General features: G+C 40.3%; 1 protein-coding gene across 1 annotated transcript in view; it reads left to right on the top strand.

Moving 5' to 3' along the window:
• The window catches only part of LOC106885192 (putative uncharacterized protein encoded by LINC00472), a 98,705-nt gene that overhangs the window by 43,285 nt on the left and 37,594 nt on the right, over positions 1-17,826 (top strand). The window contains exon 3 of the mRNA XM_014937165.1: positions 14,111-14,186. Within this exon, the coding sequence (XP_014792651.1) occupies positions 14,111-14,186 (76 nt within the window). The remainder of the gene's footprint in view (positions 1-14,110; positions 14,187-17,826) is intronic.

The raw sequence follows: 17,826 nt of genomic DNA, 5'->3' as shown, positions 1-17,826 counted from the left end.
GCCAGATTCAGAGCAGCCAAAACGCTGAGCAGCCAAATGCTGCTCTCCTCCTCCCAATTCTTTTTTTTTTTTTTTTTTTTTTTGGGGGGGGGGGGAAGTGGGGAAGCCTACGTCTTACCGACATATAGACCGCAGGCATCAAGGTCACAGGTAAAACAGATGGGACTACTAATTTTTCCCAATTATCTGCTAGCCAGAGCGTGCAGCAGGAAGCCCTGATCCTAACGAGCCCTCCCGTGCCTCTCCGTTGCCCTCTCTCTTTGACACCTGCAGGTTTTTGGGTTGGAAGCCTGACTTTCAGCCCTGTTTTTGGTGGTGCCCCGGCCAGGGGACCCATGTGGCTGGGACCCCGCAGGGTTGGGGAGGGGGTCAACGGTGTCCCCGTGTCTCCTGCCCATCACCATCCTCCCCTTCTTGGCTTCAGAGCCATTTTGACACGAGGCTCAACTGCCCTGCTCACTGAAGGGACTTCCTAAATCCTTGGGGGGGCTAAATCTGAAGGAGGAATTTCCACAACGACTTCGTTGTGTTAAAATAGTTTCTATAAACATCAGAGCTAAAGATGCTTTCTGCTCTTGGCTGGGGGAAAAAAAAAAAAAAAAGTAAGGAATCTTAAGGAATCTCTGCTGGCTACTTGAGAGTAAATCCTACAACCTCTGGTGAATATTCATGCATATTCATGAAAATAATCTCAAGGAATTCGATGGGAATATTTCTGTGGATGAGGATTATTCCTAAAGAGAAATACAGCCCCGGTAGAACCTCCAAGTTGATAATGCTGCAGTCCTTCCTCTCAGAGTACCTGCCTTTTAGAGCTAAGTTTTGAAAGCAGTAAATCAAAAGTAAAAGTTAAAACATGTCACCCAACGCAGCAAACAACATTAAATATTTCAAATGAATTAAAAAAAAAAATCGAAAAAGGCCTTTAGCTGTCGTTTTGTTTGGGTTTCTTTTCTCGGACGTTTGGGATCTGCTCTAAGCAGTTCTACAAAAATTAAAATCTCCCGGACAAACAGCTTGAATCTTTTAACTAAATAAACAAAATATTACAAAGTCCTGGAATTTTTAAAGGAAAGAAACAGGTGATAGGATTTGTAACAATAATTTGAAAAATTTAACTTAGTAACCAGCTTTTTCTTCCAGAAGAGGGAGGATCAGAAGTAGCCAGAACATTCAGAAAAGGTAACTATATAAGCTTTCAAAGCTGCTTTTATAACATGCTCTCTACCACAAACATTATTTTCACATAATCATAAAACCTATATTTTTGATGTTAAGAGAAACTTCATACAGGTCTTTTGAGCTCTGTAGTTAACTTAGGCAAAATACCTCCTGCCTTTAAATGTACTGCCTGAAATTACTTTTGTCTGGCCAAAAAAAAGGGGTGGGTGGGGGGAGTTTGGGCTTTATTTAGCCTTTGTTTGTATATATTATATATTGGGAAAGATTGACATACAGGGACAGGTTCTCTTAATAATCTAGAATTCAGAATTGAAGGAAATTAAAAATTAGACTAGGTTAAATTTTAGGGAAAACTCTATAGGACCAGGGCCATCAGCCATGTAATTTCAGTGGGCAGCTTTCTTTTTTTTAAGTGAATATTTATACTAAGTGGCATCCAGTTGAAAAATCATTTTCAGGGAAGATATTTTCTTATATTATATTCCGGGAAGTTAGGCTCATAATAGCCAAAGTACTACGCAGCATGCAGCTAAATATAAAACAAAGTAAGCTCGGTTATCTAATATAGATATAAATATAAGTATTTGTGAAATCTTTTTTAGAGCAAGGGTGGGGTGTTTTGTACCTTAATATACAGAGGAAAAAGCTGAAGTGGGAATGTTACATACTTTAGCCAAAATACCAGCTAAATAATTTTTTTTTCCTTTTGCTGGATTTATTTCCTAATTGTTACCAAGAAATATTTAAATTATCAAATATGTCCAAAGGGTAAACATACCTAATTGTTAGCAAATTCATATGGTAAAAATTAGGAGACAATTGGATTTTAAATTCCTGTGGACTGATCCTGCTCTCCTGAAATCAGTGGTAAAATTCCCTTTGGCTTCAAAGGGAGCTGAATTTCATGTCAGCTTTTTAAATATGATTTGTTAGGTCCTTAGTATTTTGCTAAAGAATAAAAATTCACTATTTCTTTAGTATCAAAGTAACAAAAAATTTAGATTAAAATCTAAGCAAACAGGAGGAGCAAATGCCGTAAAAAAAGTTTTTAGGTGGTTGCTATTATTAGCCTATCAGCTGATAATTTGATAAAAATAATTCAGTCTTATTTATCTACTGTATTTCGGTGATTTGTAAGACTTAGATGTTTTACATTCTCAATTTAACATATATAGGATCTGAAACAAATAAAGCCCTGCCCTTGCAGAATATAGGCAGGAATATATTTTGGCAATTAGAACAATTATATTTAGCTGCTGAAGCTAAAACTTATTTATTTAAGTATCGACATTTTCATGTTAGCAATAGAAAATAAAGCAGAGAGATCTTTGCATCCAGAAATAACTTCTTCTAACAAAATACAGAAATTTGGTCTTTCAGAGATTGAAAAAAAATATATCTTTCTTTGTATTTGAGAGTTTAAATTTGTAGTTTAGTAAATACATTGTTTAAATAGCAGGCAGAGACAACCTTTGAAGAGGGGTAATTGATAGTATTAAAACTTACTATTTGTACAAAGAGAAAATATTTTGAAAATGGCAAACAAAAAACAGAAGTCAGTTTGGGGTTCATTGCTATCCTATGGATTCCTGTAGGTCATACTAATTTATATATGACCTAAAGACTAAAATATTAGAACCATTACTCATTCTTACCGAACATATTTCTGTTAAAAAAGTTATGGTTTTTCCTGTTTTTCAAAAATTGCTTTTGACTTTTCTACAGAGAAGCCAGAAAAAAAAAAAAAAAGTAAAATTCGATCATAATTCACAAATGCTCCTTCTCTTGAAGCAGATTTTTTTTACTTTCAAATTCCTAATAACAAATTATTTGAACAGTTTTTTAACATGAATTTATGTAAGAAGCTTTTTGAAAGTTCTAACATGATCTTACTTATAACTGACTGCAGCTGGAATACAGCCCTTTTTCCCAGTGAATCCTGTACATAATAATTAACAAAACATGTGGATGTAGATACAGTTACAATTATTAGGAACATTAATTTGCATGGTTGAATCTTAGGGGGGGGTTTGTTCTTTCTTAAGGCTTTTAAGCAGTTAGCAATGAAAATAAATGGAGATATCTAAAAAAAAATATCTTTCAAATCTTCCTTAAAAACTTCAAAACTGTTTCTAAACCTTGAAATGTGGTTTGGTATATTTTTTCCCTATTATGTATAGGTTATTTATAAAATCTTCTTACGATGGAAGAGTTCTATTTTTAGATAGTTCATATCTCATTAAACCGACTGAGCAGACAGGCTTACATCGTACTTGTTTGTAAGTTTAATTGAGTCTTATTTAATAGAACAATGAGCTCTATAAATATTTTACATGAAGTTTTATCCAAATAAAAGCATTTGTAATAATTACTATTTGTTAGCAGTCCCATATTGATCATGTCTCTGGAAGTAATCTTTTCAGTTTCTACTTGAAATTTTTGGAGTTTTTTTTTCCTTTTATGGCTTCCAGAAAAATAAACAAGACATCCCTGTTGTTTTTGAAAATTATAATAAAGAATAAATAGTGATTTTTGTTTTGACATCGAAAGAAATTACTGACAGGAGGAGATATACAGCAATTTTGCAGGAGTAACTTTATGCAATTGAAGTTTTAAAGTCCTTGAAGTAAGGGAAGGAGTTTAGAAGAACAAAAGCAAAGAAATTCCCCCCCCCATATTTGAATAAAAATGTTTTTAAAGGTCTGCTGCAATTTTTTTGAGAGGGGAAAACAGCTTTCTGGCTTCGGTAATGTATCCAAATTCAAAGAATACCATTAAAACTCATGATGAGAGTCCTGCCACGGAACTTAGCTTTTCAAAACACTGCTCAGCTCCTTAAATTTAATTGAAACTACATTAAAAAACCCGATGTTTTCACGTACTAAGTAAACCTAAAGTTTTAACTTGGAAAAGCATAACTGCATCTGTCTGATCGAGGGGGAGACATGGACACCACAAAAGTGATTTTTCTCAAGGAAAAAGAATAATCTCCACATCATTTTGAAGTCAGTGGGCAGCTGTTTGGGGCCATATCGGTGCCAGGATCAGTCCAACGAGCAAGACTTTTTAGGAACTGAAGGGAGGGCAGGTACAGTAGGGTCTGACCTGGGGGCGAGCTCGGGGTCTGCTTAACGGAGTGGCAGCACATAAATATAAAAATATAAATATCAGGAACAAAGTCCAGCTTCTTTTGTCTACAGTTTCAACCGAAACGCTACCTTAAATTTGAGTTTAATAATTGCATCTGCTTCAATGAAATCACGTGCTTTTAAAAGAGGTATTAATAAGCTTAAGTATGATTATGTTACTAAATATTTCATTAATTAGAAAGTGAGCTCTTTAAGCCTAGTGTAAGCCCAATATGGGAAACAGAATTGATATATTAGTAATATGCTTCATTCTTAATTTATTAATGAACCATTTTAGAGACAAATAGGAAATTGTCCAGAATAAATTCACAAATGCATACCTCTGTTACTTTTAAAAAAAAAAAAAAATGTTCTGTTCTCCTGTCACAAAAATTATGTATTCTTTTGGCTCTCTAGAAATAATGCCAAAGTTGCTGAAAGGGTCAGACACGTTACCAGTTTGTTTTAAGTCACAAAAAAAGTTTTCCGAGATTTTTATAATTGCCCTTAAAACAAGGCAGATGTGGCAGGTGATTCAAAGTCAGCCATTCATTTAAAAAAAATCATGGAAAATGTAGCTTAAAAATTATCACTATGGTAAAAAGTTGTTGTGGAATTTGATATGAATTTCTTCTGTAGGACACTGGCAATTTAAGGCAAAGTCCTACAGCCCAAATCCCTATTGAGGGTGGTATCAGATTAGGCAAAGCAGATGCTGCAGGGTTTGGAATGCAGTCTCCTGGTTTGTGGCTGTAATCTTAGAACCAGAGCAATATTTGGATTAGAGGTTCAAATTGTAATACTTTTTTTTTCTACTACAGCTATCTAGATTTCTATTATATTTACTAATACTAGTACTTGTGCCACAGTCTTCATTCTTAATGTATTTTCAGACAGTAAGACCCAATTGCTTGGTCCCCGATCTCTAAAAAAATCCATCCTGTCAGGATGAGAATTAATTAATATAGCTTTAATTAACTTTTAACTTTTCCCTCTCCCTCTTTTTCCCTGGTTAATTTGGGAGAGGGGAAAAATAGGACTCACATTAGTATAATTTCCCAACTCACATCAAATCCTGTGTTTCTATAAGACAAATTCATGGGGTGATAATGGGATGCTGCTACCAGTAGACATTTTTTAACCTAAAATATGCCACTAGTTAAATTTATTTCACTGAAAAAAAATCCATTTAATTCACCTCAATGCTTACCAGAGGTTGCAAATCGTGGTTTTAGTTATTAACTCTTAGTTTTAATTGTCGTTGGACTTAGGGTTTAGAATGCTATTGAAATAAATAGGCCTCGCCGTTCAAACTATCTTCACCACTGCTCCAATAATGTTATCAGAAAATATCTTCCCCGCTGTTCTGTTATAATAACCCAGCAAATGTGTATTATTTCATGACGTAAGGGGTCTGAAAGGGCACGGTGTGCAGGGGGGTGCCTAACGGGGGCCGGGAGGGAAAGCACCCCGAGCACGAGGAGATCTGGATTTAGGGTGGGTTAACACCAAACGACTTAATAAAATTGCCCGACTGCAGCTGGAGGCAAAATTTCAGCTCGTGTGTAAAATCAGGAGGTGTGGAGGTGCAAAGGCTGCCTGAGGGACCTAAATCCAGCCAGAAGCTTGTCCCTGAGTCTGACCCCACACCAAGAGGGGGTTTGGGGTTGAAGTGCCCATGAGTTGGACCTCATGCCCAGGCTGAGCTTCCCCGGCTGTATCCTAGCGGAGGAGGGTGTTGGAATTTATCAGGAATATTTCTGCCTACCCTATATTCTATATTTATGGGTTGGGCTTTGTAATGATTCTGTCTGCTTGCTTAAATGGACCCCAAGCTTGGGAACCACTGTTTTATTTTATTTTTTTTTTTTTTTTCCCCAAAGGAAAAATATTGTTACGTAGAACGGGCTCCGTATATTCCTTTCCCATATGAGATGGGAATGAACACCAAGCTAGAAGGTATTAATGGCTGCCTTTAAAAACTGTTAAAAAGCAGGTGGGTGCTGATAGATTGCCATCTGTGGGGGGTCCACATGTGCCTCGTTTTCCAAATTTAATGAAAATTAATTGGGTTTTTTTTTTTTCCTCCCAAATATGAAGGTAATTCTCTGGCATTTCAGGGTTCACTTCTTGCCCACAGAGGTGCAGGATGGGTCGTATTCTTCAACTTCATGGAATGTAAGTGGGATGTGAGCTCTGAAGGTTCAAAAGGGGAAAAAAAAAAATCTTCGGTAGGTTGTGTCAATTAATAGTGTGAAGTTTATTTGAGAAGAGTGAGAGTGAAGTTTGAATTAATCTGCTTGAACCTTCTCTTCTGTTTGACTTCTTCGCAAAACGCAGTCAGACCAGCTTCGATGCCGTTATGGTGAGAGACACACAACCTGAGCAGAAATATCTATATATTTCTTAACCTATATGAGGTGGCCACTTCCTACTGCTTTGATCCAGAATAAATACTTGGGCCCACCACCACTGTTAATAGATAGATCTGTAATTAATGGACAGGGTGTGGATGAATATCGGGCTGGAATTTTCTTCTTCTGTGCCCTCGCCTTATTTCTGATTATTTTAACTATGTTTGGGGCAGCTGGAAAAGACTAGGTCGCTCTTAGCCGTGACTAAAAATCCTACAGTGTTTAGGTAAATATTGTAAACCTTCTTATGAAATGTACGACCGTTAATATTGAGGGGCTGCAAAATCATGTAGGGCAGTAAGAAATGTCCACAGGAAAGACGGACAAAAAATCTGTAGGATCGTTGGTGTAGTTTTTATAAAGCACTTTTTTTTTTACCTTTTTTTACCTTTTTTTTTTTTTTTGGTGGGAAAAGAGCAAAGTCACACCCAGAATATTCCTGAAACCAGAACACTTTGTTTTCTTTTTTTTTTTTTCTTTCTTTCTTTCTGCTGGAAGTCTGTTGGTTGATGTTTGGTTCCGTTTAAACTGTTGTGGAATTAACGACACGCACGTTCGGTGCCGCGCTGTGGGAAGGCCCCTGGCTTGGTGGGTGCTAAAGGAGTTTGGGACTCGGTGGGTGGCTAAACATCCCAGTTTAGTTGGACACGGGCTTGGTTGACAACCCTTGAACATGTCTACTTGAGGGCTAGACGTAGAATGTTTGCGGATGGTCCTCCTCAGGATAAAAATGGTCATAAAAATGGATGTTCTGGTCATCCTCTGTTAGTAGGTGGTTTCTGACCTTCGTTATGATACAAAGCAAAAATTTCTAGCCAACCTTTTTTGGACCAGAGGGTGTTACTTATGCTAGCTTGTTAAGAGAGCAGGAGAAATAAGGGGTATTTTATCTTTTGTGAGCAGTTTTATTTTAATGTGGTGAGTTGAATGTATGCCGTTTGCCTAGGCGCCCTGGAATGTGAAATAAAATGTAAAAATAAGGTAAAAATACAGTATTACTGTAGGAGAAACGGCATACCATCTCCCTCAAGCTACAGTTGGGGAAGGACCTTGGGAGTGTACAGAACTGGTCCGAAGCGCAAGAAAATAGATGGACTGATTGGCAAGAAGTTGTTTTCATAGCTGAAGAGCTTCGGAAAAAAATCAGCTGGAAATAGAGCAAGCTCATCAGAGCCAAAATAAATGCCAGGTACCAAGGTCACGATACGTTTGGAGACGGTCCGAGTCGGTGGGGTTTTTAGACATGCTGAGGGCTTCTTCCAGCTGCGACGGGCGGCGTGTGGTTCCTCCCCATCCTTCCCACTAATAACAATAGAACGAGAGGGAACGGCTTCAAGCTCCAACAGGGGAGGTTTAGATTGAACATTAGGAAGGAATTTTTCACCCAAAGAGTGGTCGGGCATTGGAACAGGCTGCCCAGGGAGGGGGTGGAGTCCCCATCCCTGGCTGTGTTTAAGGGCCGTTTAGATGGGGTACTGAGGGACATGGTGTAGGGGAGGACTTTGTAGAGTAGGGGAGATGGTTGGCCTCGATGATCCCAAGGGTCTCTTCCAACCTCAATGATTCTCTTCTATGATTCTAACTTCTTCAGAAGGAGCAATGCTTTTGGACTCCGAGGGTCATGCCCTGCTTGGGAATTGTAGGAGGATAATACTGAACACGTGGCACAAAGGGAGCCACTAAATGAAGTGCTGTTAATTGATCAAGTCTGATAAATCTTCCGTAGCTCGGCCCATCACTAGGAAAAGGTTTGCGTTGTGTTTTTTGGTTTTTTTTTTTAATCTCATAGGGATCAAGTGCTCCGTGTGTGGGTCGGTTCCATTTCCCATTAGCAGGCAGTACGAGTGCTTCCTCCTTTTGCCATCTACTGTATGCAATGTCCTTATGTCCATCAGTGCAGCGTTTATCAAACTTTCTGGGTCCGGGACCTCCTTTTGATTCACCTCTCTCCCTCTTACTGTCTTGAATCCTTTTCTTTTTTGACAACAGAGACTTCAGGCTCCGTAATCGCTGTCTGAAAACTCACTCCCTTTTCCAGGGAGACTGGACTCGCTGCGTAGTTAAGAGCCTGGTGGCTACCCTGTGTGCAGAACTTCTCCGTCCCCTGCTGTCAAAAATTTGACCTACCGCTGACAAATTTTGGGGTTTTTTCTAACGTTATGTCCTTTGGCAACCTGTAGCTTGAGAAATACTTCTTTAGAAGAGGGTGCTGTTCCTGTCGAGGGAGGAATTCCCTGGCAGCACAGTTTTAGAAGGTGACAGAAAAGTGGGGACCTGCAGGATTCTGTGACAGCCCAAAGTCCTTATGATCATCTGAGTTACAGCCATCTCTCGTCTTCCTCTTCAACCAAAATTATTCTCCATAATGGATATGGGTGATAGGAAGAGGTTTTGATGTTGGCGTGGTTGCTTTAAATTTAAGGAAAAAAAGGGGAGTATTTTTCCCCCCCCCCGTTGTTGTGTGTGTATTGTTTTAGTTCTGTTGATCAGCTGGTCTTTAGTGAGAAGTTGGAAAAAAAATTTGTGTGTGTATTGTTTTAGTTCTGTTGATCTTTAGTGAGAAGTTGGAACAAAATCATCCTGGAAATCTTGGAAATCTATGGGGTGTTGCGTGATGTTGGTTGTTTAAAATCGAGCTGGGTGATGTTTGTAATACCCGTGGTGTGATAGTCATGGTCTCTCTGTCAACCCCCTTGGTGCAAGCACCGGGATGCTGTGGTGGTTCTTGGGCACAAGCAGTGGTCCTCAGCATGGCCAGGATGCTCTCCCCATGGCTGGGATGCTCTCTGCAGATGCCCATCCCCAGCAGCTGGTCCAGCCATGGCCGTGCTGGTCTTAGGCTCTCCTGGGGGAATGCCCCTCCTTGAGTTAGGATCAGGGCAGTGCTTAGGAGATGAGGAAAAAGGAAAGAGATGGCTCCAGCCTGGTGTGTTTGAGAGTGAGAAGGAGGTGAAAAGCCAGCAGTCCCAGGCTGTGCTCCCTACACCTGTCACAGACACCGTTTGACCCCTTTACATCTCCATTCCTCAGTTTAACCTACCTGTCATGATGGGTGCTCTCTGCTGCAATTATTATTAATAATGTGACTATCACACAGCACCAAGGGTTATGCCCGATGCCTTCCAGAGCCAAATTCGTTAATGAGTAGTTGTTAATAGTTGCTCCCCTCCTCGTTTCTGGATGAGAAAAGGAAGAGAGGAGCGGGCTGCCCCTGCGGTACCCTCTTGTGCTGTGGTGGGACCTGTCAGGAGAGGGCTGTGGAGCATTTTGGGAACCCCAAGGAGAGGCTGCAGAGCCCTTGGAGGCTGCTGGCGTGGGGAGTTCCCTGCTTCCCACTTTCAGGAATGGGTATAACTTTATGTATCTTGGAAAGAACAGCATCCCTCTTTTCCATCCTCCCTCCCGTGTCACTGCCTCCTGCCCCTCTGCTACACCCCCGAGGTTTCATGGATAGTCCTGGCTGTGAGGCTTTTCTCCTTCATAGCAGAAAGGCAGGAGATAAATAGCAATCACACAGTTAAAATTATCTCGTTAGTTAAAGTAACGCAAGCATGTATGGTAAATATTTATAGAAAAGCTGGGTAAAATACAGGACAGAGTGCTGCAGAAGGAAATCATTTCTAGGAGCGAGCCAAGAGCTGTGTTTAATACCAAGCCCAAGTCAGAAGACGTGGCTTTTAGAGGAACCATTTTGAAAACAGGCCATTGTATTTCCCTGTCATTATTTCTGTCGTCGGTAACGATCCACCAGTATGAATTGATGGATAATTGTTAATTTCATGAGCGTGGTGAGCCTGTGAAAGTCAGTGTTGTCATCGTGTGCTTTCCAGTGGATGGGGTTTTTTCTCTGTGACCTGGGGGATCACAGTGGTCCCTCTTGGTGTAGCACCATGGTGGCCCAAGGTATGGTTGACCACCCCCCCCCCCCCCCCCCGAACACGGGGTCCAGTTGTACCCTTGAAATTCAGTGTATGTGCGAGTCTGGGGTTGAATTGGCCTCGGCACCACAGAAGATGTCTTCTGGGGAAAGGAGAGGAGGGGTGGAGGTGGAGAAGGAAGGTGGGGAGAAATTCTTTGGGAGGGCGGTTGGTCCTTTTCCGTGTAGTGGCATCCGGGAAAAGAGGAACTTGGGAAGAGAGAAACAGGGAAGACTAGGTTAGTGCTGTGGAAGTGCTCGTGTCCAGATGCGTGAGGGGATCATAGATAGTCAAATATATGGTCCCACAGTCTGCTCCCATCGATAGGAAAGTGCGCGGCTGTGGGACGGACAGGTACAAGATCCCAGTGCAATTCCCAAGATCCCAGTGCAATTCCCCCTTTTTATTTGCGTTTCTCACGGTGCAATAAACCAGTAGGAAATGGAGATACAGGTATTCTCCCAGGAGTCACGTGTGTAAGCTTTTAAGATTTAACTTTTTGGCACGTAAAGAGGAAAATAATAATCTGTAAGCAGCCAGTGACAGATTCCGTGCGGGCTTGCGGGACGCAGAATTTGTGGGAAAGGAGTTGAAAAAGCGAACGTTGGCGCGGCTCCTGTAAACCCTTGGCTCTTCCCCTTGAGTCTCGAGGTCTCGGAAAACCCCTGTATCCCCCAAAAGACAGAAAGAGCAGTGCTTTGGGGTAGCTTTGGAGAGGAAGGTGCCATCCGTCTGTGGGCTTCCTTGCACGTGCGTGCGAGGGTCAGGGCTGCCTTGTGGGAGGGGAAGGGGAATATAGAAGGGAAGGGAAGGGGTTTGAAAACGTAATATAGAAGGGAAGGGAAGGGGTTTGAAAATGTAAATGGTTTTGAAGATATAAATGGTTTTGAAAATATAAATGGTTTTGAAAATATAAATGGTTTTGAAAATGTAAATGGAAGCCTATTTCCTCCCCCCCCCCCAACCTTGCTGTCGAAATTCTCGTTTCTGAAGGTGCTGTGGTTTGTCCTGGCAAAATGGAGGGTGAGGCAGGTCTGTGCTTTGGAAATTGGGATTCCAGGAGGTCCTGGTGCAGGACAGCCATGGTTCTGCGTGGGTCGGGTTGTCTCCTACAGCTTGTGCTTGGCACGAGAAGGAGAAACAGTTCTTTGCAGCCAGTGGCAGGGAAATACGGCGTCTCCCTCCCCACGCAAACCCAAGTGGGGAGATGCCCTTCTAATTTCCTTCGCCCTGTGTCAGGAAGGGTATTTATCACTAATTTAAAAACATACAGAAAGGTGAATGCAGGGGCTGGTTGTTGGTTTTTTTTGTTTTTTTTTCCCCTTGAGTTTGCATAGGAAATTAATAGAAGGCAAGCCTTGTAGGTTATAAGGAATATATTGGCCTGCCTGTGGCATTTTTTTGTTGCAGATTACAGACCCAGAGGCCTGATCCTGCCGTCAGGGAAGTTCATGGCACGTTTCCTATCCATTTCAGGGAAAGAAGGAGCAGAGCACAACCTAAACACGTGACAAGTGAAAAAGCTGCTCCTTTGACAAGGATGCTGCCCCTTTCCAGTTAGGCCTCCAAATTATTATTATTTTACCGAGTGTCCTGGGAAAGAGATGGACACGAATTGCTGGTGTTATGAGTGTAATGAGGATTGTTTAAAAATGTAAATGTCTTCTTTAACATTGCTGAACCCAAAATGTAAAAGATTCTCACAGTGCATGAAAGTGAAACTGGCTGAGAACAAAAGTGAAACCAACAGGCAACTTTCACTCCCCAGGCTGAGTGAAATGCAGAACAGTAAATCCTAAACAGGTGATGCCGACCAGTAAATTTGAATTTTAAAATTTTCTTTACTTTTATTAGTGTAGAAAAGTGTTGCTAGTGATCCTGATAAAGATTTCCCCTGAGGTGGGGTTTTTCTCTCGATGGTTTCTCTTTAAAGAGTCAGAACCAGTTCAAAATGTCTATTTATTTTTTTTTTTTTCTCTTTGTGATGGTAAGGGGCATTTCTAGATGTTACCCCCTTTCTCCTTTTTCATGTTTTCCATCACAGACTTGCAAGTTCCTTTACACTTAGTATACTGTCAGGAACATGAGCTGGAGCAGGAAAGGGCTCTCCTTGCTTTGCAAAAATATGGGTGACTGTAATCAGCAAGTTCCTAGAGAAGAAAAAAAAAAAAGTATCTCTAAAAATATATGAAAATGACGGTAGACTGTGTTTAATCTGTAAAGCAGTAAAAAAAATGAGAGTGTAAGAAATGGGAGAGAGAGACATACAGTTCTTCCTGCCCGGTCTAATAGGAGCAGCAGGAGAGAAATACACAGAAAAGTGGGCAAAGACCAAACAAAGCAACATCAGAGGGTAAAAAAAAAAAAAAAAAAAAAAGCCTAGGGTGCCACGGAGAAAAAGAGAGAAAGGGTGAAAAAAAGGGTTTAGATAAGTTACCATTGTGCAAAATGCTTTTCTGGTTCACATTTGTCAATGTCTAGGAAATTGGGTGGAAAAATACACGTGCGGCAACAGTCCACTAGGATTTAAGCAGTATGATGAGGGGAAAATATGTGGAAGGAGGAGGGTAAAAGATGGAAGAAAAGATTTCAATGCGGGCAGACCCTTTTTTCATTGAAAAAAAAAATAAAATAGGGCAGTTTAGTCACAAATGCTTCACCCTACAGTGCTGAGGCTTTCTGACCATGACTTACATGGATAATGCTTATTAAATGACAAACTGAAACAAGGGCTTTTTTGGAAATGCAGTACACTGTCAATTTGTACTCATTATCTTAACTTTTTTCCCCCTTGCGTTTGTTTGACAAAAGTAGAGAGAGAAAAGGGGCATAAAAATGGTGTTGAGACAGTGATTTTTTAGCTGGTATCTTCCTCGCAGGTGAAGGGAGGGAGACAGAAGTCTCAAAACTCCAGGCCTGCGTTAAATTCTGCAGCATCACAAATAAGTACACAATAGCACAAATCCCAGGAAAAAAAAATTAAAACAAAAAAGGGTAAAGCAATTTATCCGAAAAGGAATTCAGCTTTTAAAGCAGGGGAGGGAAAAGTTGCTGTGGGAAGGGATAGCTCAGGACTCTGTCCCTTGTGTAAATGGCTTTAAAACAAAACAAACCAAAAAAAATTAGATTTCAATATATATGTAAAATAAATGATTTATTTTCTTTTTTAAATAGAAGATCACGCCGTTTGCAGGTGAAATTTTAATCAGGGGGGAGCATGCAGCAGAATACAGGCCTCTTAGAACTTAAAGCCAGGTCTGGAGAATGTGGTACTTAAAAAGGACCGGGTAATTTTTGACACGTGCACCTGGGTTATCAAAAACAATCTCGAGGGCTCCAATTAGAATTTTAACACGAGTTTTTAAAACGCTTTTCAGACCGAGAGACTCAAAGCCTTGTGAGAGCCAGGTGATCTGAATGTGCAGAGATGGGGCTAAGCATGTAATAATTTCCATCTCTTCTCTCCTAGGGTTTCAGGGAGCGCGGGGTGGCCCGGGTCTGGACAGAGGGATGTCCGTCCGTGGGACACGAGCATCACTTCCCAGGTAACGTACCATTCCTGATGTCTTTTGGCGTGGAGAGAAAATAACTTTTCTGGTTTGGATTTAATAATACCTGGCCTTTTGGCCTTTTTGTTGTTTTTCTTTTTTGTTTGGGTTTTTTTTTTTTTTTTTTGGAGTTTATTGCTGTTGCGGACAACCCTCAATATTTTGGGGTTTATTTTGCTGGAGGTGAGGAAGTGAAGCCTCGAGAGAGAGAGAGAGGGAAGTTAGTGCCAGGTCCTTCGGAAGCGCGTGGTGGGTTGCGGGAGAACGGTGGTGCTGATGGTGGTAAACTGGATTTTCTCAGTAAAAGATGCAAAAGGAGAGGGTGTTATAGAAGGACAGAGGTATTTGCGAGCTGCGGTGTGTGTTTCAGTTCACCTCGTGTTAGAAGAGCAAATAAATTGGAAGCGGAGGCTGGAATTTGTGGTTGGTCAAAGCCAGGGCTAAAAAAGAAAAAAAAAAAAAAGCAGTTCTTTCTAATTGTACGTGGCTTTATTGTGTTGACAAATATATTTGATGCGGTAGCAATTAAAAATAGTCTGTTTTGATTAAGTTGAAGGAACGCTACTTGTCTTTAAAGCATGCTGGTTAATTAAGCAAGAGTCAGTAAATGGCATAATGCTATAGACAGGATGCTTGTTGAGAAAATGTGGTTCCTTGGGGTCAAATAAGTAAAATTTGTTTTGCTCGGGGCAGAGGCTGTATTTATTTCGGAAGTATTTTATACTTTGTGTAAGCTGGTAATACACCAATGGAGAGAGGAGCTGTGTTAGTGTGGGACTTGCTGTGGTGTTGTGGTACCTCACCTGTTCTTTCTGTGGTGAATTTTTGATTCAACTTCGATAATTCAGACGAGAGAGAAATGTAAATTCCATTTACCAAATGGGAGGTTTGTAGCATTTAAAAAAGAGAGAGATTTAAAATGGTTAAAAGTCTCTAAAATCTCTAATGTTCTCCTGTAGCCTTTTAAAAAAGGCAAAAATCCAAATAATAATATTTCCACTCACAAAATAATATACTATATCTAAAAACAATATAAACTGTCAGAAGAACTTTGAAATAAACAATATGTGAAGATAGGGAGCTAGGATTTTGCAGTATTTTTCTTCCCTGAGTCTCCCTCCTTTTTGGCAAGGAAAATTGCAAGATTTCTTTTAAATAGAAAAGGAATAAACAAAATAGAATGGCAATGAAACATTGTGCTTGAGATTTGGTGAAATTATGTTTTCTTATAAATATTTCGGGTTTTAAATGTGAGCGCTGTGAAGTAGTTCAGAGCTCAAAAGTTTGTGGGGAGAAAATGTTTCAGCATCTTGGTTCCTACCTGAGGAATCCATTTTAGAAGTCCATTTTCCCTGTTTGCAAAATACATTTTTTTTATTAGATCTATGTATTTGGGTTAAGACTTACTTAAAATTACTTAATTAGGTTATACTGAAATTCTAAGTGATTTAAAAAGAAGGATTATGGTAATATGACAAAACATAACACTATTTTCATTGAAATCCTTAAAGAAAGCCCTTTTAACATGCCCATTTTAAAAATCTATAAATTTGGGGTGTTAAAATAGTACAAAATAGAAAAAGGCCAAACTCCTAATGGAATGTATAATCCTGCACCAGTGAGCAGGGATTTTGTAGGTACGTCTGGAAGGTGGGAGGAGGTCATTTACACCTTCAGTTTGGTTTTGGGCTTTTCTCTTGCGGTCTTGGCCTTTTTAAGACTTTATTATATATATGTAAAATCCTTCTAAAATGTTTGTGGTTGATTTGTAGAGAGAAAATGTGGAGAAAGAGGTTAACAGTGTAGGTGCGCTAAACTAGAGGGCAATTGATTGTGTTTTCCCAGGAAATTGGGAAAAACAGAGCAAAATAAAAATTGCCACAGTAAGGAATAAATTCTAAATAATTGTATCGGTGCCGTTTGGGGCAGCGGGGCTGTGAATTGTCTTTAAAAACCCTCCTGCCAGCCTCTGAAAAACAGTACAACATGAAAAGCCTTTCCAATCGTGTTTTCTCTGGGTAAAGGCTTGTAGGCTGGTTGAAGGGACGAAGTATTAAAAAAATAAACTTTAAAAAAAAAAAAAAAGAAGAGCTAGATTTGTGCTTTTCTTATCGATAAGGTTTTCTTATAAAAAAAAAGGGGGGAGAACGTATATGTGCTGCTTTCCTCTGTGTTGTTTATGGCCTGAAATAAATAATAAATTTGAAGTTTGTTTTTTTTTTTTTTAAAAAAAAGTATTTGTATGAAGAAAAAAAAAATAAAGCTGGCAGTAGGTTTATTTTAATTCTAGAGGAATGGCAGAATGCACGAGGATATTTGCCTGAGTTTGTTGAGCCGGAGGTTGGAGCTTCTGTGTGGTCTGTCAGGCAGTCACACGTCTGAGCACGTTGCAGCTCGGAGCACCAGAAATTAAGGGGTGGGGTCTAGGGGTGACCCAAGTTGGGGGGGTTCACGCTTCTGTAGGAGCTCCTGCTCTCTGTGAAAAGGGGGATTCTGACTCTCCGGGCTCGTCTTGTTGGTTCGGGGGTTTTTTTTGGGGTGGTTTTGTGTCAGTCGCGGTGTGGTCAGCTCCCTGAGGTGGCGAAGGGCCCATGGCTGTAGCGGTCGGGGCAGGTGTCCCCAGCACCCCTACCCTGGGGGGTGTTGTGGGGGGAAGGAAGGAAGGACAGACAGACAGACAGGCCAGGGACAAGCCGTGGCCCGGGGAAAAAGGCCAAACTCCTAATGGAATGTATAATCCTGCACCAGTGAGCAGGGATTTTGTAGGTACGTCTGGAAGGTGGGAGGAGGTCATTTACACCTTCAGTTTGGTTTTGGGCTTTTCTCTTGCGGTCTTGGCCTTTTTAAGACTTTATTATATATATGTAAAATCCTTCTAAAATGTTTGTGGTTGATTTGTAGAGAGAAAATGTGGAGAAAGAGGTTAACAGTGTAGGTGCGCTAAACTAGAGGGCAATTGATTGTGTTTTCCCAGGAAATTGGGAAAAACAGAGCAAAATAAAAATTGCCACAGTAAGGAATAAATTCTAAATAATTGTATCGGTGCCGTTTGGGGCAGCGGGGCTGTGAATTGTCTTTAAAAACCCTCCTGCCAGCCTCTGAAAAACAGTACAACATGAAAAGCCTTTCCAATCGTGTTTTCTCTGGGTAAAGGCTTGTAGGCTGGTTGAAGGGACGAAGTATTAAAAAAATAAACTTTAAAAAAAAAAAAAAAGAAGAGCTAGATTTGTGCTTTTCTTATCGATAAGGTTTTCTTATAAAAAAAAAGGGGGGAGAACGTATATGTGCTGCTTTCCTCTGTGTTGTTTATGGCCTGAAATAAATAATAAATTTGAAGTTTGTTTTTTTTTTTTTTAAAAAAAAGTATTTGTATGAAGAAAAAAAAAATAAAGCTGGCAGTAGGTTTATTTTAATTCTAGAGGAATGGCAGAATGCACGAGGATATTTGCCTGAGTTTGTTGAGCCGGAGGTTGGAGCTTCTGTGTGGTCTGTCAGGCAGTCACACGTCTGAGCACGTTGCAGCTCGGAGCACCAGAAATTAAGAGCCATTTGACTCAGGGGTTTGCTGCACAGGGCTCTCATCAAGAAAAAAAAAATTAAATTTAGAAAAAAAAAAATATATAGGTGGCAAATAAAG

This window comes from Calidris pugnax, unplaced genomic scaffold (genome assembly GCF_001431845.1).
Source record: "Calidris pugnax isolate Ruff unplaced genomic scaffold, ASM143184v1 scaffold3, whole genome shotgun sequence".
Lineage (NCBI taxonomy): Eukaryota > Metazoa > Chordata > Aves > Charadriiformes > Scolopacidae > Calidris > Calidris pugnax.
The sequence above is the reverse complement of the archived record's forward strand: the minus strand, read 5'-3'. Positions and strand labels throughout refer to the sequence as shown.